This window comes from Glycine soja, chromosome 15 (genome assembly GCF_004193775.1).
Source record: "Glycine soja cultivar W05 chromosome 15, ASM419377v2, whole genome shotgun sequence".
Taxonomy (NCBI): domain Eukaryota; kingdom Viridiplantae; phylum Streptophyta; class Magnoliopsida; order Fabales; family Fabaceae; genus Glycine; species Glycine soja.
The window spans coordinates 10,949,942-10,971,651 of record NC_041016.1 but is presented as its reverse complement, the minus strand read 5'-3'; the positions used below and the strand labels follow the sequence as shown (position 1 = coordinate 10,971,651).

At 31.1% G+C, this 21,710-nt stretch overlaps 2 protein-coding genes across 5 annotated transcripts; both read left to right on the top strand.

Moving 5' to 3' along the window:
- The first annotated feature begins 590 nt into the window (after nucleotides 1–590).
- LOC114386938 lies at nucleotides 591–7,375 on the top strand. Of its 4 annotated transcripts, none has more exons than XR_003661204.1 (5): nucleotides 591–737; nucleotides 3,960–4,600; nucleotides 4,761–4,904; nucleotides 5,254–5,446; nucleotides 7,062–7,375. XR_003661204.1 is itself a non-coding variant. In XM_028347012.1 (4 exons), the coding sequence occupies exons 2-4, from the start codon at nucleotides 4,130–4,132 to the stop codon at nucleotides 5,311–5,313; spliced, it is 675 nt and encodes a 224-aa protein (XP_028202813.1). In that variant the 5' UTR covers nucleotides 591–737; nucleotides 3,960–4,129; the 3' UTR covers nucleotides 5,314–6,960. The 4 variants fall into 4 exon arrangements, 1 of the variants encoding a protein (XP_028202813.1); XR_003661203.1 differs by having other exon boundaries at nucleotides 5,254–6,700; XR_003661205.1 differs by lacking the exon at nucleotides 7,062–7,375 and adding an exon at nucleotides 6,582–6,960.
- A 3,480-nt stretch (nucleotides 7,376–10,855) lies between these two features.
- Nucleotides 10,856–20,715, top strand: LOC114388619 (cell division control protein 2 homolog). Its single transcript, XM_028349197.1, has 8 exons — nucleotides 10,856–11,017; nucleotides 11,122–11,306; nucleotides 12,023–12,143; nucleotides 16,909–17,082; nucleotides 18,097–18,260; nucleotides 19,231–19,318; nucleotides 19,404–19,457; nucleotides 20,386–20,715. The coding sequence occupies exons 1-8, from the start codon at nucleotides 11,009–11,011 to the stop codon at nucleotides 20,473–20,475; spliced, it is 885 nt and encodes a 294-aa protein (XP_028204998.1). The 5' UTR covers nucleotides 10,856–11,008; the 3' UTR covers nucleotides 20,476–20,715.
- The last annotated feature ends 995 nt before the right edge of the window (nucleotides 20,716–21,710 follow it).

Genomic DNA, 21,710 nt, shown 5'->3' with positions numbered 1-21,710 from the left:
ATTGAATATTGGTTGGATTAAGTTATATATTTATTGATCAACCAAAAACAAGTTATACATTTTAATTATAAGTCTTAAACCTAATATCTCTCTCTTTTTCGTTTTAGTATAACTTATAGGTTTAGGTTTAATTAGTATTTTGGTCATCTAATTTATTATTGAAGTTTAATTGAATTTTTAATTTTTAAAAAGATTTAATTTAATCCTTAATTTTTTTGTTAGGTTGAATTTATTCTCTTTGCTTTTTAAATTTTCAATGTCTTTTATTTTCTAAAATAATTCAATTTTATTTTATTCCACTTTTTTTCAAAATGTTCGAAGCTCACGTTAAAAAATGGGACCTAATTGACGTTATTTTAAAAATTTAAAATCTAAGTGAATCTTTTAAAAATAAAATGATTAGATTGAACATAATAAATAAATTAAAGGATGAAATTGAATATTTAAAAAATAAGATTACTAAATTGAACTTAAAAAAAATAGTAAATAAACCTAACTTTATTTTGGGCTTTGCTAAGCACTGATTTTGGGCTTTCAGTTGTGGCCTTTTTTTTGGCTGGACCAAAAACACAACCTTAGTTTCTTCTTCTCTTTTCATTTCTGAGAGTATTTTGGAGCCTGTGTGATCTCTGATGTGGAAATTGGGAACTCGTGTTATGTAAAGATGGTGTGAACCGTTTGCTTGCTTCGTGTACGTATATTCTCACCGGAGGCACCGTCGTGAGCTTTTCTCTTTGGTACGTTTCACGGTTTTCCCTCTTTTTTTGCTTTTTCTTTCAAAATCAGTAACATTCTCAGTTATCTTTTCATATCATTGACTGCACCGTCTCTTATTCATTCAGTTAAATCACTAACTCTGCTTCGTTCACTATGCGAAGATTTTCATTTGTAGGTATACTGTTTGATAAAATGCCTGCATGTATGTTTTGCCTTTGGTAATTATACCCAATTGCTGGTTTTGATATTCGGATTTCTTTTAATTATTTTTTTCCTTTTCAATTTCCTAATGCGTTTTCCTTTTAGTTATAACTCATATCACAATAATTCATTGGACCCCTTTGATTTCTATAATCTTCTATTCTTATTTTATTTTCTCTGAACCGAACATTTCTATAATCTTCTATTGTATTGGAAGTTCAATTCAATAGATGTTTTTTTTTTTTTATATTATTATTGAACTTGAATAGAGATTTCTAACATGCAGAAAACCTCAACTTTAACAATCATACATGGCTGATGGGTGATAACTTCTGTATGCAACTAATTTATATTATGGCTGATAAATACAATTTTAATTGTCCGAAGCTATAAACAGAACTAGAATATCAGATTTCTGTTGCTTTGATTTTATGTTCACGTCCCTGTAGTTATTAGTCAGTCGTAAAATTTGACCTTTAGGTGACTTGTTGGTCATGGGTTCGAATCCGGAAACAGCCTCTTTGCATATGCAAGGGTAAGACTGCGTACAATATCCCTCCCCCATACCTTCGCATAGCGAAGAGCCTCTGGGCAATGGGGTACGAAGTTTTTTAGTACTCATGGTTCTCTGCTGATTCACATATTCTAAGCGCATTCCTTGTGTTTCATTATTAATTTATTATGTTTTGCCTTTGGATTAAATATATTTTTTTTTCTATGGTTTACCTTGATCTGTATTTTTGGCTCTTTAATTTAGAAGTTCAGCTTTGGATATTTATAGTTTTTTTCCATTTAGATTTGGGTCCATTAAACATTAGTTTTGGTGTTTATCTGTTCTACAGTACATATGTGTAAAATTGCTGGTGGCAGAGGGACCGAAACTTAAACTGAATGAAATTATAAACAAAAGATCAAACTTTTAAATTTTAAGTAGAGTAAAATCAAATTGAGGTAAATTATAAATAAAAATAATCTCAACATATTTTTTATGGGATAGGATAGGAAATCATATTTTAGAAAAGAAAAAAGCTTGGACCTGGGGCTCATGATCTTAGCTTCTTGTCAAGTCATCCTTATTTTGTGATAATTTGGTAAGGAAGTTAAAATATCAGGGGAACAACAGAGATAGATATTGCATCTAATTCAGTCACTAATTGGAAAATATTAATGTCCAAGAGTATTATGCACCCCTATCAATAAAAAGCACAAATACTTAAAATAATTAATAAGGGCAAGTAATGGAAAAAGATTAAAATGCTTCATAGGAATTCTAAAATGCCTTAGCAGCTTATGCATATTCATAAATGGAACTTATAAATGGTAGTCACTTATCCAAATTTATCCCATTCTTTTAGTGCTTGTTATTGATTTGTTCTTCCTTGGCTTTGCTTAGAGGTTAACTTTATTTTATTCTTCTCACTGTATTTGTGTTTGTTTAATGAGACATTTCTAGTATTTGTGGCTGCAATGCCACTATAGATTCTTCTCATAGGGTTGATTTAAAAGAAGAGTTTCTAGCTTTGGTGTCATTCATTATGCATTTGGATACTGACTAAAGAGAAAAAATGGAAAAGAAAATCTGTTAGTATAAAAGTTACTTGCATTTGTTTAATGGTTGAAAAGACTGTAATATATTGTCTCTGGCTTCTTAAAATATGTCTTCCCCGTCTTGAGGAAACCTGTGGAGAATTTGAAGGATACTAAGTGCTCCAATTTCTCTGATGTTCATTGCTTCATATGGAGATACTATTACCTTGTCCTGCAAGAATTCTCCCTCACTGTTTCTTAATTTCTTGCTAGTGATCTCCTCTGCATGTTCTCTACTTGTATATTCTCCAAGCAGTGAGCAGCAGGCTCCGTTCAACATATATCCTTTATATCAGAAGGCTATATATTCAATCAACTGGTTTAAAATTAACTGAAAAGCCTAAATATTCATGCAGTCAATTAATTGGTGTATGGTGATTATGCTTAAGCAGCATCTATATATATATCTATGTCTGACTATTTTTGGGTACATATCCATGTTTTGATCTTACAGTGAACTCACAATTTCTGGAAAATTATGTAAGAATCTGTAAAATTTTATTGAGGCAGTTATATCTTTTTCTTAAAAAATCTATAAAAACATTTTTTAAACATGTTTTATGAGAAAAAACGGGTTTGGGATTTAAAATCAGTTTTGAAACCAGTTTCAGAATTGATTTGTGGTTCAAAAGCCGCTTCAAAATCAAAACAGTTTTGAACCTAAAGCTGGTTTAGAAACTGGTTTTAAACCAGTTTGTGCTAAAAACTGTTTTTCATAAAAAAAAATGGTTTAATTTTTAATCCCAACCGGTTTTATGGTCTGGTTTGGATTTTTGAAAAAACCAAAGCATGCCCACCCTTACTTTGGGACATTTGGCTTTCTCATGCATATAAAATGGCTGATTTCTTGGTTACCTATGTGTATTTGTTGTCATTTTGTCTTCATATTCCGAGTTCACCTATCCAATGGAGCATGCTTTTGTTTAGTGATTTATCTGGTGTATTCTTTATTACAACTGTAACTTCTGAATTTTTCTTTTCTTGTTGGGGCTCAGCCCTCTTGTCTCCCCCAAAAAAGAGAGTGAATAATAAGATTTGTGTATGATATTGGGGCTGGATGCCGGGTACATTTTCATCCAAGTCGTGTTTTGCTCTTTAGTGTAATGCATATTGCTATTAAAGTAGAATATGGTTGTGATTTATGTTTAACATTGGAAACCTATGGAAAAAAATTATGCTTAGTTATTATCATTGATAATATAGATGGGATAGCCAGATAAAAAATTACTATTGATTTTGTTTTAAATTAGCAATGAGCTGAATAAAGTTATTTAATCATGAACTGATCCACTAGTTGTTAACTTAAAATCAGTGTATATAAATAACACAAGAAAAATAAATATGCAATGCAGGTGAGTTCTGAAATATAATTTTTTATGTAATTGTTTAATGTATTTTATTGGTCATTCCAACAGTTCATATAAACTTTGTAATGTATATTTCTTTTCTAACAGGTTCATTTTGCTGAAACCTCTTTGACCTTTCCAATAAATCATTTGTTTCACCCTGTCAATGAGAGGAACCATTGGAAGAAAGATCCCAAACCCCGATTTTTCCAATGCCACTAGAAAAATGCTAGTTCCATTCTCTATATCTTCTGGTTTTGGTGGTGGCGGACGTGGTCATGGTCGTGGAGGCTCTCTCCCTGGTTCAGGGCTGTTCAATATCAATGAAAGAGCTCCAGTTAAGCCTAATTCCAGTGAGTCCAAATCTGACACAACAGAGCCACCCATTCCTCTTGGTTCTGGTCATGGCCATAGTACTTTTTAATGGTAAGGATGATGGAAGTGATACTGGAAGAGAAAGAGAAAATAGAGGGAGAGGTGGGTTTGATCGAGGCAGGGGCAGAGGAAGAGGTTCAGAGAAGGGGAAGGGGAAGGTCAGAGAGAAGGATGTGGATGAAAAGGTTATGGATACAGATGATTTTGCTACAGGGCTATATAAAGGAGAAGATGCAGATGGTGAAAAATTAGCCAGAAAGATTGGGCCTGAGATAATGAATCAGTTGACTGAAGGATTTGAGGAGATGACTAGTAGAATTTTACCATTGGCATTGGAGGATGAGTTTTTGGATGCACTAGACATCAATTATGCAGTAAGTAGTTAGCTGCAGAGATCTTTATTTATTTCCAATTTTGAATATCTAAAGACAACATTTCTCTTGGGGAAATTTTTTAAGCCAAACTTCTATTTTCTGTGTAGCATCCATTTTAATGTTTAATTCGTAGTTTTGCTGTCTCTATTGATTACTGCAGATTGAATTTGAGCCAGAATATTTGGTGGAGTTTGATAATCCAGATATTGATGAGAAGGAACCAATTCCACTACGGGATGCACTTGAGAAGGCAAAACCATTCTTGATGTCATATGAGGGGATTCAAAGTCAGGAAGAGTGGGAGGTATATTTTTGTTGCTAAGCTTATCCATGACTTAGTATTGTTACCCTAACATTAAATTGCAAAGGTTTTTGGGCATGAGTTTCGTTACTAATGTTTCCTTTTCTTCATCACTATCTTTGCCAATAATCTTATGGATTGATTGCCAATATCTTTGTTGTATCAAACCTGTGTAACAAGTACATTTAGGCAAGTGTTGTATTACTCACTATATTTGTTTTGAAATTGTTGTCTATTTTATGGGTCCTAGTGGGTAAAGGCTTTTGTTTTCATGTTGTTCTCTACTTTATCAATGTGTCCTTGTGTTGGGATATGCTTTCTCTAATATTTTTTTAACTTTATAACCTACTAGAAAATAATGGAAGAGACAATGGTGAATGGTGCGAGTTCCATTGTTGAAAAAGATTGTTGATCACTACAGTGGACCAGATAGGGTAACTGCAAAGAAGCAACAAGAAGAATTAGACAGAGTTGCTAAAATTCTTCCTGAAAGTGCACCATCTTCAGTAAAACAATTTACTAATCGTTCTGTTATTTCTCTTCAGGTTTGGAACTGTAAATATTGATATTGTGTTGGGCATAAAATGTCTTTTACTTGGGCAGTTGTTTCCCTCTTATGTTGATAATCTTATTATAAGTATCTCTGCCAATGATGTTCTATTGCTTGCTCATGCAGTTCAGTGTTAAATGAACCCCCTTCCTCGGTATAGTTTTCTCATAATTTGATGATATTAGTAAAGGATCTATTTCTCAAGAGTTGCATATTCAATAGAAATCCAAAAAATATTTGCTGTTCTTTCTAGGAATCCCAAATCTAGTTGACTAGTTGATAAAATAAATCCCAAATGTATTGAGACATAAAATATGTTTTTGATGTTGTGCCGGCTGAGCGGTTGTTATTGATAAGGCATAGATAGGAAAATCAATTCTCAGCCAAAAACATAATTAATATTTGTTTAAATCTATTAAAAAATATTGCAAAAAAATAATGAAGATTGTTAGCTATTAGAGTTGACTTTGGTAGAATGAGATAATTATTTACTGTATGACTAGAAATCCAGGAGGCTCCCAAACATTAGTTCCTGTTATTAACGTGAATTTGTGGCTTTGCACATTAAAGAAGTGGTTCGAAGACTTGCTATTTCAAGATTATATAAAGTTTGCACTGTTTTGGCAATCAATTGATTTTGGACGTAGTCACAAATGTGGCTGGGATTGCACTAATCTAAATCAGGATAGGAGTGTATTTTTAATGTCCAAATCTTGATGTGTTGAGGATATCTGTTTTCCTGAGACTTTCATGAATTTCCTTATACTGAGATTGATTTATAATCCTCCTTTGTCTCTTTTATCCTTTCATGAAGTTGGATAAATATGTCTTGTCCACTTTTGACAGCAGATTCTTCATATGAGATCACAAGCATATAACTCTGCTATCAATTTTCTTTGCATAAGAGATTGATTATTACTGAAAAGTTTGGAGCTTGTTCTATGAATTATTTGAGAATTCCTTGGGCTAATTCTTTGTAGGGAGACCAGTGTTCTAAAATTTCATCTAGTTTTGTTATTTTTACTTTCATTGTGCATCATACATAAAATGGTATGTTGGTACTTTGATGTCACAAGTGTTTATTATTTTTATGATATTGGTGTTGCTTAGTTTTCTTTGGTGTGTCACAGCTGCAGTCATTTCTTTTGTAGAAATCAACAGTTTACTAACTTGAAAAGTCTCAACCACACAAAAAAAGTTCAGCAGAAGAAAGTACTAGAATTTAACTTAATGGTCGGATTTAATGGCGGTAAATGAATTTTTTAATGGTTGGTTATGGTTACAGCTTAGCTGGTTATATCTTCAATTATGTCGTGAAACGTGAACTATAATGTAATTCGGATGGTTAAAGAAGCTGTTGCTTTGTTTTTTGATGCTTTATTGTAGTAGATGATATATAATTCATTCTGTTAACATGTAATGCCAAACAAACTTCAAATTATATTCTTGTGGTTGTGATGTTTGCATAAACAATATATAGCATTTCAATTGGATTCTTCTGTGTTATAATTGCCTTTTTATTTCAATAAAATATGAGAAATGCTGGTTAGAAAACTATGTGGAAGGAATATTCTGCACATTATTTATGTTTGGTATGAAATATGATGCAGAGCAACCCAGGTTGGGGATTTGACAAGAAATGTCATTTCATGGATAAGCTGGTTTGGGAAGTGTCTCAGCATTACAAGTAACTTACTATGCCTTTCAAGCTTAGACATGGTTGGTTTTGAGGTATACGATATCCATTGTAATGTGGACAAGCCATCCGGCCTGCTTGCATTTTTTATTTTTTTTATTTGAGTTTTCATTAAAAAAAACTGCTATTACTCTTGTAATGGTATGAATGATAGTTTTTGTAGCGTTGTTGCTAGCAATTGTTACATCTCTCGTATACTTTCTAATAAAGAAATTATCATTTTAATTAGACTTTCAAAGGTGATAAACTGTGGGATGATAATTGATGATTAGGAAATTAATGGTTAAAATTTTAATATTTTCATAATTAGTTTTATTTTTCAGAGTGGTAATTGTTTTATGAATTAATGATTATTATTAGTTTGCATGTGCACATCTATTGGGGATATATATTATGAGAATATTTTTTCATTTTATGTAAATCTTTTTCATATAATCATATGGTTAGTTAAAATTAAAATTAGTAGTTATATGATCATTTAAAAAAATTATGTATATTATCTTTTTTTATCGTTGACCCAGGAAAAAAAGATTAAATATTTTTAATTTATTAATTTGATTTTTCACAATATTTAAGTGTTTGCATTTGAATAAAGTCTTAGACACGGTGTGCACATGTCACTAGAAATTTAGTAAGAAATAAAAATAAATTCAAAAAATATTTGTATGAATTAAATGTTTAAAATCAAATTAATAAATTAAAAATATTTAATCTTTTTTTCCTGGGTCAACGATAAATTTAATACAATATTGAGAATAATGTTGACAAAATTAAGATTGGTCCTAAGAAATTGAATTTGATAGAAATCAAATAAAATAAAATCAGATAATGCAATGAAAAGTATTCGTATAAATTGAAAATTTGGTTTGAATTTGATGTTTTCGTTTTTGGCGCACAAAAAACTAACCAATAAAAAGGAGAAATTCTTAGGTGGGCAAAGCCGTTACCTCACCCTTATATATAACCAATAAAAATTTTATGACTAACAAATAAATCCATTTTGTAAATTAAAAAAACAAATATTCAAAACAAACAGTCGATGGGCAATCAAATTTGATTTTTTATTTTTTATAATTCAACCCTGAAGAACTTATATAAATATTTATATTTTATTTTGGTTTTTAATTTAATGTTTTATTAAAAGATCACCGTATCCCTATAATTTATAGTTTCCTAATTCTGAATGCTAGTGTTCCTTTTAGTGCCTCACTTTGAATCATAGGTTTGAACTCTCAGTGCCTCCCACCATGACTGTGCCACTTACTTTTTGTACCCGTCCAATGCTCTTGCAGAATAACTCTCTCCCATCAACTCTCAGTTAAAGCTCTCTCACGCATTCCTTAACAGCTTTCTTCATTGTCTTGATGGGTGACCTCAACAAACTGTTTGATGCTGCAAGATCGTCATCATAACATTTTTAAAAAAAATATAGTTCATAAAAATTATTTTAAATATTGAATTCACTTGTACATGTATTATTATGTATGTGTGTGTGTTTAAAATAATGATTAAAGGTAAAAAAATAGGACATATATATTTATGATAGTTAAAAAATTATTATTATTTAAAAATATAGTTCACAAAAATCAATTTAAATATTTAATTCGATTGTACATATTTTAAAATATATGTGTTTAAAAAATGTTTGAGTGCATATTTGCATATGTGAGGAGATGATAATGTAAAAAATGTTTTAGTAATAATTTTTTTAAGGGAAGCCAACATAACTTTAATGGAAATTTTAAAGATAAAACAAAAGTAAAATGTCATATATTGGAATCGGTCAAAGGAGGTGAGTGTAATTTTTTATATAAGAGGAAAGGTTAGTGTAATATTCTTATTTCTCATAGAAGAATAGTGTAATTTACCTTTACTATAATTAATATAATTATTTATTTTTATAAATTAAATAAATAAAGTTTGGTGAAAATTGATAAAAAAATAATGAATACGTTATTACTATATGACATTTTCTTATGTGTCAAAACTATATTTTACAATAATATAACTGATGATTATTTGTTTTTGTTTTTATTATTTTGATTTTCGCATTAAGATGTAACATTTACAGCTACCATGATTAAATTTATTTGATTAATTCTAATGATACACCTTTACATTGATTTCATTACGCAAGTTAATTTTCTTTAATGCCAAATCTCAAGCTTCAAATCTTTATAAAGACATACTTGATTGAGTTTTTTGGTACATAAAAAATTTAGGGAGAGGATATGATGTATTTAAGGTATGAAAAGTCTTTAGACCTAAAAAATGTTTTAAAAAAATATTTTTTAATTTATCATGATATTTGTGTAAAATATTTATTGATAATTAATTTTTATTAAAAAATTAGCTGGGACTGTTTTTTCTCTAGTTTTACACAATAACTGAAAAACCAAAAGGCCTAATTTGAGAAATATAAGTAAAACAAACCTAATGAACAATAATAATATATTATGCCAATAAAATTTATTTAATTTTATATATATTAGAAAATCTCCAACCAATAAATTCATCAAAGGTTTTCTTATTTAAAGATGAATTTTATCTAAGACATCTTAGAGTAAAAGACACCAACATTTCCTGAGATTTCTAAGTCAAAAATTGGATTTAAATTCTTTAAACAAAGTTTTGAATTTGAGTTTTTGAATAAAAAAATACATGATACAAAGAATAGATTAATGGATACTTCATATCAATAATATAAGAAAAAAGCTTAAATATATGTTAAGAGAGTTTAACTTAATTAGTTGATCATGGTGCATGATTTATTATAAATCGCTTACATTATTTTCGATTCCCACATATAAAAAAATATAATTATATAAACTAAAACAAAAAAATGTCATATTTGCAGAAAAAACCGAGTCTCGAATAAAATCTTGAAATAAAGTCTTAAATATTAAAATAAGCATCAAATTAAATATTAAAATTCGTATATTTGATAATGTGATACACTAGACAATGTTGAGATTTTGTAAATTCCTACTATGAAAAATTATTTATCACTATTGTTATTGTTGTCATTATCATTATTACACTACCATTGCGATCACCATCATGATTACATTGTTACGACTACCACTATTGTTATTATTATTGTTGTTGCTACTGCGATCGTGTCATCGTTATCACTACTATTTTGCTTTTACCACAATTGTTATTGTGACTGTCACCATTATTTTTAGTGTTGTTGTCACTACCACCACCATTGTTACTTTTACTGTATTATAGTTGCTGCTACAATTGCTTGAAAGGGGGTGACAAAGGCATCAAAAAGTTTATCTTATTTTAATATGTATTAAAAAACTTAAATAATTTTTCATCCTAAAAATATGTCATTTTTTTTAATTTTAGTTCCTATAAACTATATTTATTTTAATTTTTATCTTTATAAATTAATGATAATATGATATTTATATTGACCTGACATTATGATATCATCAAGTGATGACATAACATGATGATATCATCAATTTGTTTGTCACATTATCATTTTTGTAATAAAAATTGACAAAAACAAAACAAATATAATTTATAGAAATTTAGGTGAAATATTTTTAAAAAAATAATACTAAAATACAATAATAAAATATATTTAAGAAGAAAAAACACCAATGGGATGAGGAGTGTGTCATTGTTGACCTAGTTGTCACTTGTCATTTTCATAGTAATTTATAAATAAATCTAAATAATAAAAAAAAAATCATTAACCCAACAAAAAAAATAAAGAGGGAAAAGGGCAGGGGAGGAAAGGAAACAAATAGACTTAAGAGAAGAGAGAGAGCAAGTGACAAGAGTGGAGTGAGAGATAGTGACTGCAAAACCGCTCCAGCCTTGTTTCTTCTCAGATCTTCTTCCATGGAACAGGTTCGTAGCACCGCAATGCATCATCTCTCTTCGATTTTCAGTTTCCTCTCAAAAACTCACTTTTCGTGAAAATTGGTTTTCGATTTTTTTGTTTTTTTTTGCAGTACGAGAAGGTGGAGAAGATAGGCGAGGGAACATACGGCGTCGTTTACAAGGCTCGCGACCGCGTCACCAATGAGACCATCGCTCTCAAGAAGATTCGCCTCGAGCAGGAGGACGAAGGCGTTCCCAGCACCGCCATTCGCGAGATTTCTCTCCTCAAAGAGATGCAGCATAGGAACATTGTTAGGTATATCATCTAATTCCTTCTCCTTTCATTGGAATGCAATGTGTTGTTGTCGATGATGAAATTGGAGGGTTAATAATGTTGTCGCCGCACTCTATTTGTCGTGAATTTGTGTTTCTGCTTAACCTTGGAATTTTTAGCTATTATATGATGTATGAATGGAGGTGGCTTCGTGTTGTTGTTGTTGTTCATAGGGTTTGGATGTGTCGAACAATTGATAACCTGATTTTGATACTTTAATTCCAATCAGTTGTTGTTTATGTTTGGTGAACTGGTTGTTGTATTTGATAGATTGTACGGCTGTGAATTGTTCATGTAGGTGAGGTGGCTGTGGCTGTAGGATGTGCACACAGTTATGCCAACACTTTCATTTTTGAGTCATGCTTTTTGTCTTACTGAATTCTATCAATGTTTGTATAGATTTATATTAGAGAGCAAATACTGCATGCATTGATTGTATATAGGGTTTTTACACTATCATGCAAACACAAATTGTCATGTATGATAAGCTTGTTGACTTTTGCAATAACTAAGTCATACCAAACGATGATTTCTGATTGGTTGACAATGTAATGTATAGACATTAAAATCTATATATGCCCTGAGCCCCTGACTTATTGGCCATGAAAATGTTAATTTGCTGTGTGCTGTTCTTCCTCTTATTCTGCCTTTTAGTCAATTCATTATTGAGTTATGCTTGGTGGTTGTGTGGATGACAGGTTGCAGGATGTAGTACACAGTGAGAAGCGATTGTATCTGGTTTTTGAGTATCTGGACTTGGATCTAAAGAAACATATGGATTCATCTCCAGAGTTTGTGAAAGATCCACGGCAAGTAAAGGTGAGTGACCTGTGGTTTTCTTTTCCTCGGATTATACATATTTGTAACTTGAGTTATAGTTATGGGAGTGAATAAGAAACTTAATCTGCCAAGCAAATATATGGGTTCTTATCCTTTGTCATGTCTTTCTACAAATCAAATGAAGACAGTATGAGAGTGATTGCGCCTGTCTGGTGAGTTTTGTGATGATTGAAAGAGTTTTGTAGATTATTTTTTATTACATGATTTGGTGTGATGTTGTCCTTCAAAGTTTCAGAAAATGAGTGATCAGTTGATTAATAAGTTTTGCCTTTAGAATTATGGTTGTAGCTCTCCAGTCTTTGCTAGCTATCAACATGGAAATTAGGAGTGTTTGCGGGCCGGTTTGGACCGGTTTTGATCAAATTTAGGACTCAACCCAATCAACTTTGATCGGTTTGGTTTGGTTTTCACAATTTTTTCAACCCAAACCATTCATGAACGATTTGGTTCAGTTCGGGCTAGCGCATTACCTATTTAAATTTGGTCTTTTTTTTTTCTTAGAACTACTATCTTATATCATGATTTTTTCAAATATCCAATACGATTAACACAATATTATCAAATGTCTGAAAGTAGTAAAATTGATTTATTAACACCATCAAAATAATATTCTAAAATAGGCTAATACAAATTAAAACAAAATATTTTTCAATGAGATTTACTATAATAATCTAAAACACAATTATTTTCTACAAACTAATTTCTTGCAACTAGATTTGTTGCAACCAGATTTGCTGAAACAAATGAACAAAATATGATCCATTGATATTATAAACATGGTAAATTAAATAAATATGAAAAAAAGGTAAAACAAATAACAATGTATATGAAAGTAATACTTTAAGAAGTTCCAACACCAGTAGTCTCAACACTTAGAGTCCCAATACTCGCAATATTTAAAGCTAAACCAAACAACTCTAAAAATTTAAGTACAATCCTGTTAGGACAAAAATTAATTGATATTTTATACAAATATAAAAATTGAAATAAGAGATTACACACATGATTCAATCTTTTCCGCTTCATTTATCTCAACTTCCAAGTCATTAACATTTTGCTTAATAGATCTAAGCCAATTTTGAACTCAAATGAGAGCTTCAATAGTAGTAGGACTCAAGGAACTACGAAATGAATCTAGAATTTTACCCCCCTGTACTAAATGCAGACTCAAATGATACAGTAGATACATGAATAACCAATATATCTCTAGCCATACAGGAAATAATATGATGTTTGGATGCTTTCAATTTCTACCAATTCAAAATGTCAAATTCAACGTGGTCATCTTCAACATTCCTCCAAATACATATCTAACTCATTTTTTTTCACCTCACCTTGTTTTTTCTTCATTTTCATTCTAAATTCATCATCCCATTCACCACTCTTATCACCTTTGTCATCATTATGTTGTGAGGCCATGTTTGAAGCCAATGTACTAGAATTGGCTGAATTGCTACTAGAATGAGAAATGGGATGTTCTAGTACATATTGCCGAATCAGTTTGTGAATGAGGTCTTTCAATTTTTTCATCATGTCCATGTTCTTCTCAACACCATTCATACGATTAAATCAAAATTGAATGTACTTACATTTATAACGAGAATCAAGAAAAATATAAACAAGCAAAAGGTAATTAATTCCCCCACTTTCCCAATATTTGTTAAACTTTAACTGTATATTTGCTGTCATCCTTTGTATCACTAAGTCATCACTATGCCTCCACTTATTTAGTGATTTTTGAATATTAACTAACTTCTTAAAGAAAGTGTTAGCAACAACATGCAATGGCCCTGAAAAAGAAAGAGTTGCATCATAGAAAGTCTTCAAAAAGCTAATAAAAACACAAGCACGTTGCCAATCAATCTCTTTGGGATATCCTTTCCCTTCACTAGATATGAGATTTAACACATATGCAGCCTTAACATACTCATAGCGATAAAATGCATGCTTATATTTTTTAGCAACATCTAACATCAAATAAATAGAGTTCCACCTAGTTTGTACATCAAGTATTAGCATGACCTTAGTGGATACACTTACTTCTTCAGCACACCTCTTAAAACTTGCAAATCTACTCGGAGAAGACTTCACAAACTTACATGCAACTCTTATTTTTCTAATGGATAGGTCAATTTTTTTCAATCCATCACTAACAATTAAATTCAAAATATGAGTAGAACATCACATATGCATGAACTCTCCATTTAATAAAGTATGCCCATTCCAAACACTCAATGCTCTAGTTAAATATGAAATAGTTAAGTTATTGGAACCTGCATTATCCACTGTTACACAATAAACTTTTGAAATCCCCCATTCTTTTAAACAATTCTTTAGGGTTATCCCTATGGTTTCACCTTTGTGGTCAGAAATCAAACAAAATTTTAATATTTTTTTATTCAACTCCCACCCTTCATCAATGTAACGAGCTGTCACGCACATGTAATTCATATTTTGGATTGACGTCCAAATATCCGTAGTAAGTGAAAACATTTGTTTATTTGCAAACAAGACATGCATCAACTTCTCATTTTCATCATTAAACACATGCATGCAATATCTAGTAATAATAAATTTAGGTTGAGCATCTTCCATGAACTTCCTAAACCCTTCGTTTTCAACAAATTTAAAGGCAAGTTCATCAATAATTATCATCTTTACAAGTGCTATTAGAGTCTCCTCTTGATTAAAATCAACAGGTTTCATACTAACTTTATTAGGGTCAGTCTCACTTCCAAAAAAAAATTGTCTTTTGCTTTTTATCAACCTGTGTGGGTTTGTTGGAACACATGTCTTCTCAAGTTAGATGTTCCATAGATAGAACTAACTGCTGCATATAATGCATTACAGTACTTACAATAAGCCCTACCATCTTCCTTCTTAATAAAATGTTGCAAACATTAGAAGGGGGTCTAGCAGTTTTTTTTTTTCTTACCTCTTGTGCAGATTCATGTTGTTGTCCTTGTCCTTGTTGTGGTGGAGTTCCATGTTCTGTTGGTGAAGGAGCTAAGGAGCTTCTGTTCCTTGATGTGATGGACTTTGAGTATGACATGGAGAGGGAATGCTAATTGGTGGAATTGGAGATGAATCATTAACATTCCCTGTACCACTCTTCTTTTCCCATTGTCTCATTTGCAAATTCTAAAGAATCTATCCACACTAAAACATTACACAGTTTACACCTTTTTTTGTTGAATTTCAAATTGATTTCAGCTTTTTTATTTAATTCCCAAAATCTCATGCTAACAGCTAATGCGAGGAAATCATTCTAAGAATCAAGCTCAAAATAAATAAAACAACACACGATCCAGATAAATCAATTCTAGAGGAAATCATGCTAACAGCTAGTGATTTGGAATCTAAAATCAGGAGGCTGCCACTGTGTAAATTAGAAAAAATAACTAAATTTTATCTGGGCATCTAACAGATAAACAAATATGAATCTTAATAATCTAACCCTAATAGTTACCTTGATACCCCATAGAATTTTAATGATATTTACAAAAATAAGTGACGTGCACAACTAAACCAAAAAATAAGTAATATATAAAGAGTTGTTAAATATGATAGTTGGTGAAGAAAATTCGAGAGTAGTGAATGTGAAGAAGCATGAAACATGGTTTGTTGTGAAGTGAGTGGATTGTTACCTGCTGACTGAGAAATAAAGTGTCACGGCACAACACAACAGTGGATTCTCCTTTCTATCGATGATTTTTATAACTATTTAAAAATTAGGTTAAATTCAAATTTTAGCCCTATATAAGAAAAAAAGAGTTTTTGATTTTATCCTAACACGAGAAACTCTTTTAAAATTAGTTCTTGTTATATATAAAGAAAAAATAGGATAATAATTGGACCAATTTTATTAGTTATTTTTTTAATGAAAGTATTTTTATTTTAAAAAAATCTTCAACTAATGTTTTTTTTTATGGATTTTTATTATCTCTTTCTATCCTTTTCATTTTTTAAGTTTAATTTTAATATTTTTTAAAATAAAATTATCAATTGTTAAAATTAATCTTATATCACAATATAAGTTATTTATCATAAATTTTAATTATATAAAAAAATATTTATCACAACATGTTCTTGGCTTCTTGCGGTGATGAAGTGGATTTATTCCTCAATTTATTAAATTGTTACTGTTTTATTAAAAGAACTAAAGGAAATAATGCATTACCACACCTTCCTTGATTGTCAAATTATTTTTTTAGTTTATATATAAATAATAAAATTTGTTTTAATTACGGGTTTACGGATTAGTTCAATGGGTCAACTGATTTAAATTGTGACCCAATCCGTACATGAACGATTTTGATCGGTTTATTTTTGATCCAAATACATAAATGATCTAACCCAAACTGTTTGGATCAGCGGGTTCGCGGGTGACCCATATCCGTGAACACCCTTAATGGAAATCAAGACGCTGTACTGAGATGCAGCTGTCATGTATTTCATTGGTTTTGGTTTCCTTTCTTATTGTCTGTGTGATTGGCTCCCTCATTAATGTACTATCTGAATGTGATTAGTTAAGAACTTATGATGCTATGTGTGATGTTCCCATTACATTCCCTTCCCATCTCGTTTTATGCAGGTAAGATTATGTTTCAATATTCCACTTTAACATTCATCATTAATGTAAAATCTATTTTGTCAAGGGTTATATAAGGGAGATGCTAATTTTGGTGAAAATACCAGTTAGTTTGGATTTAAAATTTGAATTCCTTAATGATCCTTTCTGCAGATGTTCCTTTATCAAATTCTCTGTGGCATTGCTTACTGTCATTCACATAGAGTTCTTCATCGAGACTTGAAACCACAGAATTTGTTGATAGATCGCCGTACTAATTCACTAAAGCTTGCAGATTTTGGATTGGCTAGGGCATTTGGCATTCCTGTCAGGACATTTACACATGAGGTTTGTGTCCTACCTTATATGTGCTTCTAGTCATCCATGCATATAATAAAATTGAAATGAATGAGCTTTTCCATGAGAATATGACATGCCCTTATGCTGTGTTCTAAAGTTGCATCTTTTGGAACTCTAAACGTAGTTGAAAATCTTACTTCACTGTAATGCTAAAGCTACTTGACTAACCGGGTGGGGGGTTCTTGTTTGTGTGTCCGCTATATGTAATGCCATATTGAGCACAATGGTGGTCAAGAGTCCATGTAGTTGACCCAATATAGTGGGAATAAGGCTTTGTTATTGTTAATCTTTCCTGTAATGCATTTGTTAATTTAAATAGTTCTTTTGAGAGCTTACCTGAATTTAACCATGGGATGAGTATCTAGTTAAACTGTTAAATTGGGTTTTCCCCGTTTTGCAAATTAACATTGAAAAATTGCCTGTCCTCAAGAATACTGAAAGGTCATTTGTCCCTTTCGTCCGTGCAATCCTGAAACATCATTGGTCAGTGCTCAGTGGCCACTTTCAAGCAATCCACCAAATTGGTATTTAGAGATTGTTTTGGTTAATTTTATTTTAATACATGAAGCATTGTTAATGAGTTCCACTATAATAAGTAATCAAGAATGTTAGTAAGATTGCTCTCTGATATTTCGTTTACACTTTGCATATACCAGCCACACTATATAATCATCCATTGAGGGTTTGCTCAATGAGTAGGATCAAACTGCATCATCTGAAAGGTTTCGAGTTCAATTCCTGTTAATGATCCTTCATTGCTAGGTCATCTGTATGTGCTACAATAAGTTCTGAAGTCTCGTGTCATGCCCTGACCCTTCCTCTAAACTTTCAAGAAATTTGCATTTTTTTCTAATTAAAACAAATAAAATATTTAATAGCAGAAAATAGGTGTACATATAAAATTTTGTGGAAAGGTATTGTGGTAGGCTGGTTGATGATTTTTAACGTAATTTAATATTTATTCCCATTTCTGTGTTTATAATAATTGGTGATTGTTTGTAGGTGGTGACATTATGGTACAGAGCTCCAGAAATATTGCTTGGATCTCGTCATTATTCTACGCCAGTTGATGTTTGGTCAGTGGGATGTATATTTGCAGAGATGGTAAACCGACGACCTCTATTCCCTGGGGACTCTGAGATTGATGAATTATTTAAAATATTCAGGTAAATATCTATTTCCTGATTTCCATAAATTTTGCATTTCTTGGTAAATCTTAATAAAATCTATCATCTATGAATATGTCTCTAGACTTTTAAATGTCATTTTTAAGTATTTATATGAGACTTGATTGAAGAATCTAAATCCTGTTTGTTACATTTATTTTGGGGGAAGGGGGGTTAAGCAACTTAAGCTTACGCACACACAAACTCAAAAATAATATTCTTGTTTATATGTGTAATTTAAATGATTTTGATGTGTTGGTGACAGTGTGACCACTGCCCTTTGAAAATTTAGTTTTCAGTTTTGATTGTTATTGAATTATTGAACTAATTGCCTGCTTGGTCTCATAGTTCTGCTTCTCTGTTTGTGTGATTCCCCTTCTCTTTTGTTTCTCTGAATCTTAAAGCTCTCCCCTCTCCCAAAATTGAACAATCTATTAACTAGTATAAGTTAACAACAACAAAAAAAAAGAAGCATGACATGTTTCTTTTGGATATTTAGTTACTGATGGCCTCAAGGGTATGTATGGTCCTCATATTTATGCCACCTTCTTGTTGGATACCTTTGAGGCCTTTGACTAGGTCTGGGTGATAGATAGTTTTTCAGGAAAGAAAATTGTCAAAAATTAAATTATGGAAAAGAAGCTATTTATAAGCATCTTCTCCTATCATCTTATAGGACTTTTTTCAGGAAAGAAAATTGTCAAAAATTTGTAAAAGAAGCTACTTATAAGCATCTTTTCCTTGATTGAAGTGCCTATGATTATATTGCATTTGAAATTATGGAAAATTGGCAATTTTATTAAATTTGTATAATCTCACTTTTTTCAAATTCTTCTTTGCTAAGTTAATGGAGATAAAGAGAAACCTTTCCTAATTTTTAGTATTCTTTGAATTTAAAATTTCTAATGATCATATCAAAACCTGTTAAATATATATACACTAATATATGCATATTGTTTCTTATATGAAGAATCTTGGGTACCCCAAATGAAGACACATGGCCTGGTGTAACTTCATTGCCTGATTTTAAATCAACATTTCCCAAATGGCCATCCAAGGTAATTATGGCTGTTTGTCTTAGACCTGTATTAATTGTTGTGTTCTTCATTCAGTAGGAATTTAACCTTATCTCATACTTTGCAGGACTTGGCAAATGTGGTTCCAAATCTTGATGCAGCTGGTCTTAATCTTCTTTCTGTAAGTGCAAGATGCGATATAGTATTCTTTTTCATTGCCATTATTAAAAATTGTGCAAATAAGTGTCTAGTTCAACTGCCACCATTCTCAGTCCAAGGCTGGGGTGTGGTGATGTTGTCAAGAGGTTCAATTCTCCACTAGATTACCTATTACACTCCCATTTTCAAGTACTTGCGTCCAATGTTTCCATAAAAAAATTAATTGGGTCTTTATAAATGGGATAAGATAAAACAATTTGTGTAAAAGAAAGCACTTAATTTGTAAGGTGTTTCAAAGCTAGATAGTTCTATTGGGAAAATCCTATTACTAATTGGTAGAACCATAATTAATGTTGTGCCTTATACATAGCAATAACTGGTGCAATGCTTGACAGTTTCAGCCATTTGATTTTTTATTTTTTGTTATCAACTGGATTTCTTTATTTAAATTTTATAATTTACATTTGCATACAAAACACAACTGTTGAAACCCTTTGACACTCAGTTTCCCAGCATTCCCTTAAGTAATTTTTAACAGCATTAAATTTTGATTTTAAAGCAGAGGAGGAAGGAGAGCAATTATTCTTTGTTTTTCTGGTTAATCTTTAAGGGAGATGAAAGTAAATGACTCTTGAATCTCTTGTTTTCCTTTTGAACATGTCTGGGTCCAAGGCTGGTTTAGGTATCTGCTGTATGGTGTGAGTGTGGCATTATTAGATAACAAATGCATTCCTGTATTTGATTTATCATATAATGAAATGAAAGATTTCATGACGTTTGTCCACTAATATTTTCTTCTCAATCCTCTATAACAATCCATTCTTGCATTTTTAGTAGTTTTCTTCGTTTAAGATACTAACATCCTTTTTGATTCCTAGGGTACTTCTACTATTGATTTTCTGTGGTGCTTTATTGTATATGGTGATTTATTAATGTCTATTGTATTCCAGAGTATGCTTTGCTTGGATCCCAGCAAAAGAATCACCGCCAGGAGCGCTGTGGAGCATGAATACTTCAAAGACATTAAATTTGTTCCCTGATTCCATATCTTGATGGCAAACGTGTTTATAGTAATATTGTGCAGAATTTATGGGTTTTGACTCTGCGAGAAATGCGTGCTGTCTTTTTCTATTTTCTTAGTGACTTGGGAGTGTGAGCCATATTTCCATTTTTTGGTCCTTACAGAATGTTTCAGATTCAACTTGAGTGTGATTATATTGCATATTACTTTTTCATTTGTCAAGGTCTCAATACAATACTCCAGGTAAATTTTCAGTTTACTTGACATGCGTGATGGTGCTGCATGGTTCATGCTGAATTTCGTAAGTGCAATATTTCTAGATGCGAAGAAATTACTTTTTAATTTTTTAAAAAAATACTTTTTCAGTTGATTGTTTACCGGTACAATGGAATTATTTGCGCCCGTCAAAGTAATTAAAATAATATTTCTTGTGGTCCTGCTTAGCGTATTAGACAGTAGCTAAAAATTGAACAAGGAAAAGCTGTGTCAAATAGTTTCAAGCATCAAGTTTTCCAAATTTCACTTTTAAATATCAATATTTTGATATAGTATATAAATTGAAATGAAATAATATTAGTAATATCTTTTTTGATATTTTTTGTAACATTTATTTTGAAGGTATTACTAAATGTAATTGTTTTTTTTAATATTAAGACCAATACGGGATTTCATTTTATAACAAATAATATAAAGGATATTTTGTTGACGTGAACACACTTTAATGCAACTTTTCTTTTAAATAAGTACAATTATAAATTAAATTAAATGAACAGAGTGTTTTAAAAAAATTCACATTATTTTTCAAACAATACTTTGACATATATTTAGAAGAGCTCTCCACTCAACCCCTTGTAGTGTGTAGGTCGAACCAAGGAAGGTATTGAAATAGAAAGAATGAGCAATGCATCATGCATGTTAACGATGTTAGAAAAGCAAATTTAAAGAAAGTATACTATAGGACACATTATTGGTAACAGTAAGTTGTCTGTTCTGAATTCTGACCGGTTTTCAAAGTGAAATTGAAAACCTCCGCCAGTGGAAGCAGCAAAGCACAAGAGAACGCAAAGACGAAAGTTTGCACATTGGAGGTGAAAACTATGAGGAAAGCACACAAACTCACTCACTCACAAGTCTTACGCAATAAATCTCACCGTCGCATGACACAGTAACTGAATCATCAAAGGTCTAAATCGAAAGAAGCAAAGCAAAAATGGAATTATCAATTGACACCATAACATAATAGTAATATTTATT

Excerpts from the sequence above, each read along its gene's own strand:
- LOC114386938 (XM_028347012.1), top strand. The coding sequence starts at position 4,130 with ATGGTCGTGGAGGCTCTCTCCCTGGTTCAGGGCTGTTCAATATCAATG. Across the intron at positions 4,601-4,760 it reads CACTAGACATCAATTATGCA|ATTGAATTTGAGCCAGAATA; the intron begins GTAAGTAGTTAG and ends TGATTACTGCAG. Across the intron at positions 4,905-5,253 it reads AAAGTCAGGAAGAGTGGGAG|AAAATAATGGAAGAGACAAT; the intron begins GTATATTTTTGT and ends ATAACCTACTAG.
- LOC114388619 (XM_028349197.1), top strand. Across the intron at positions 17,083-18,096 it reads TCAGGACATTTACACATGAG|GTGGTGACATTATGGTACAG; the intron begins GTTTGTGTCCTA and ends GATTGTTTGTAG. Across the intron at positions 18,261-19,230 it reads GAATTATTTAAAATATTCAG|AATCTTGGGTACCCCAAATG; the intron begins GTAAATATCTAT and ends TCTTATATGAAG.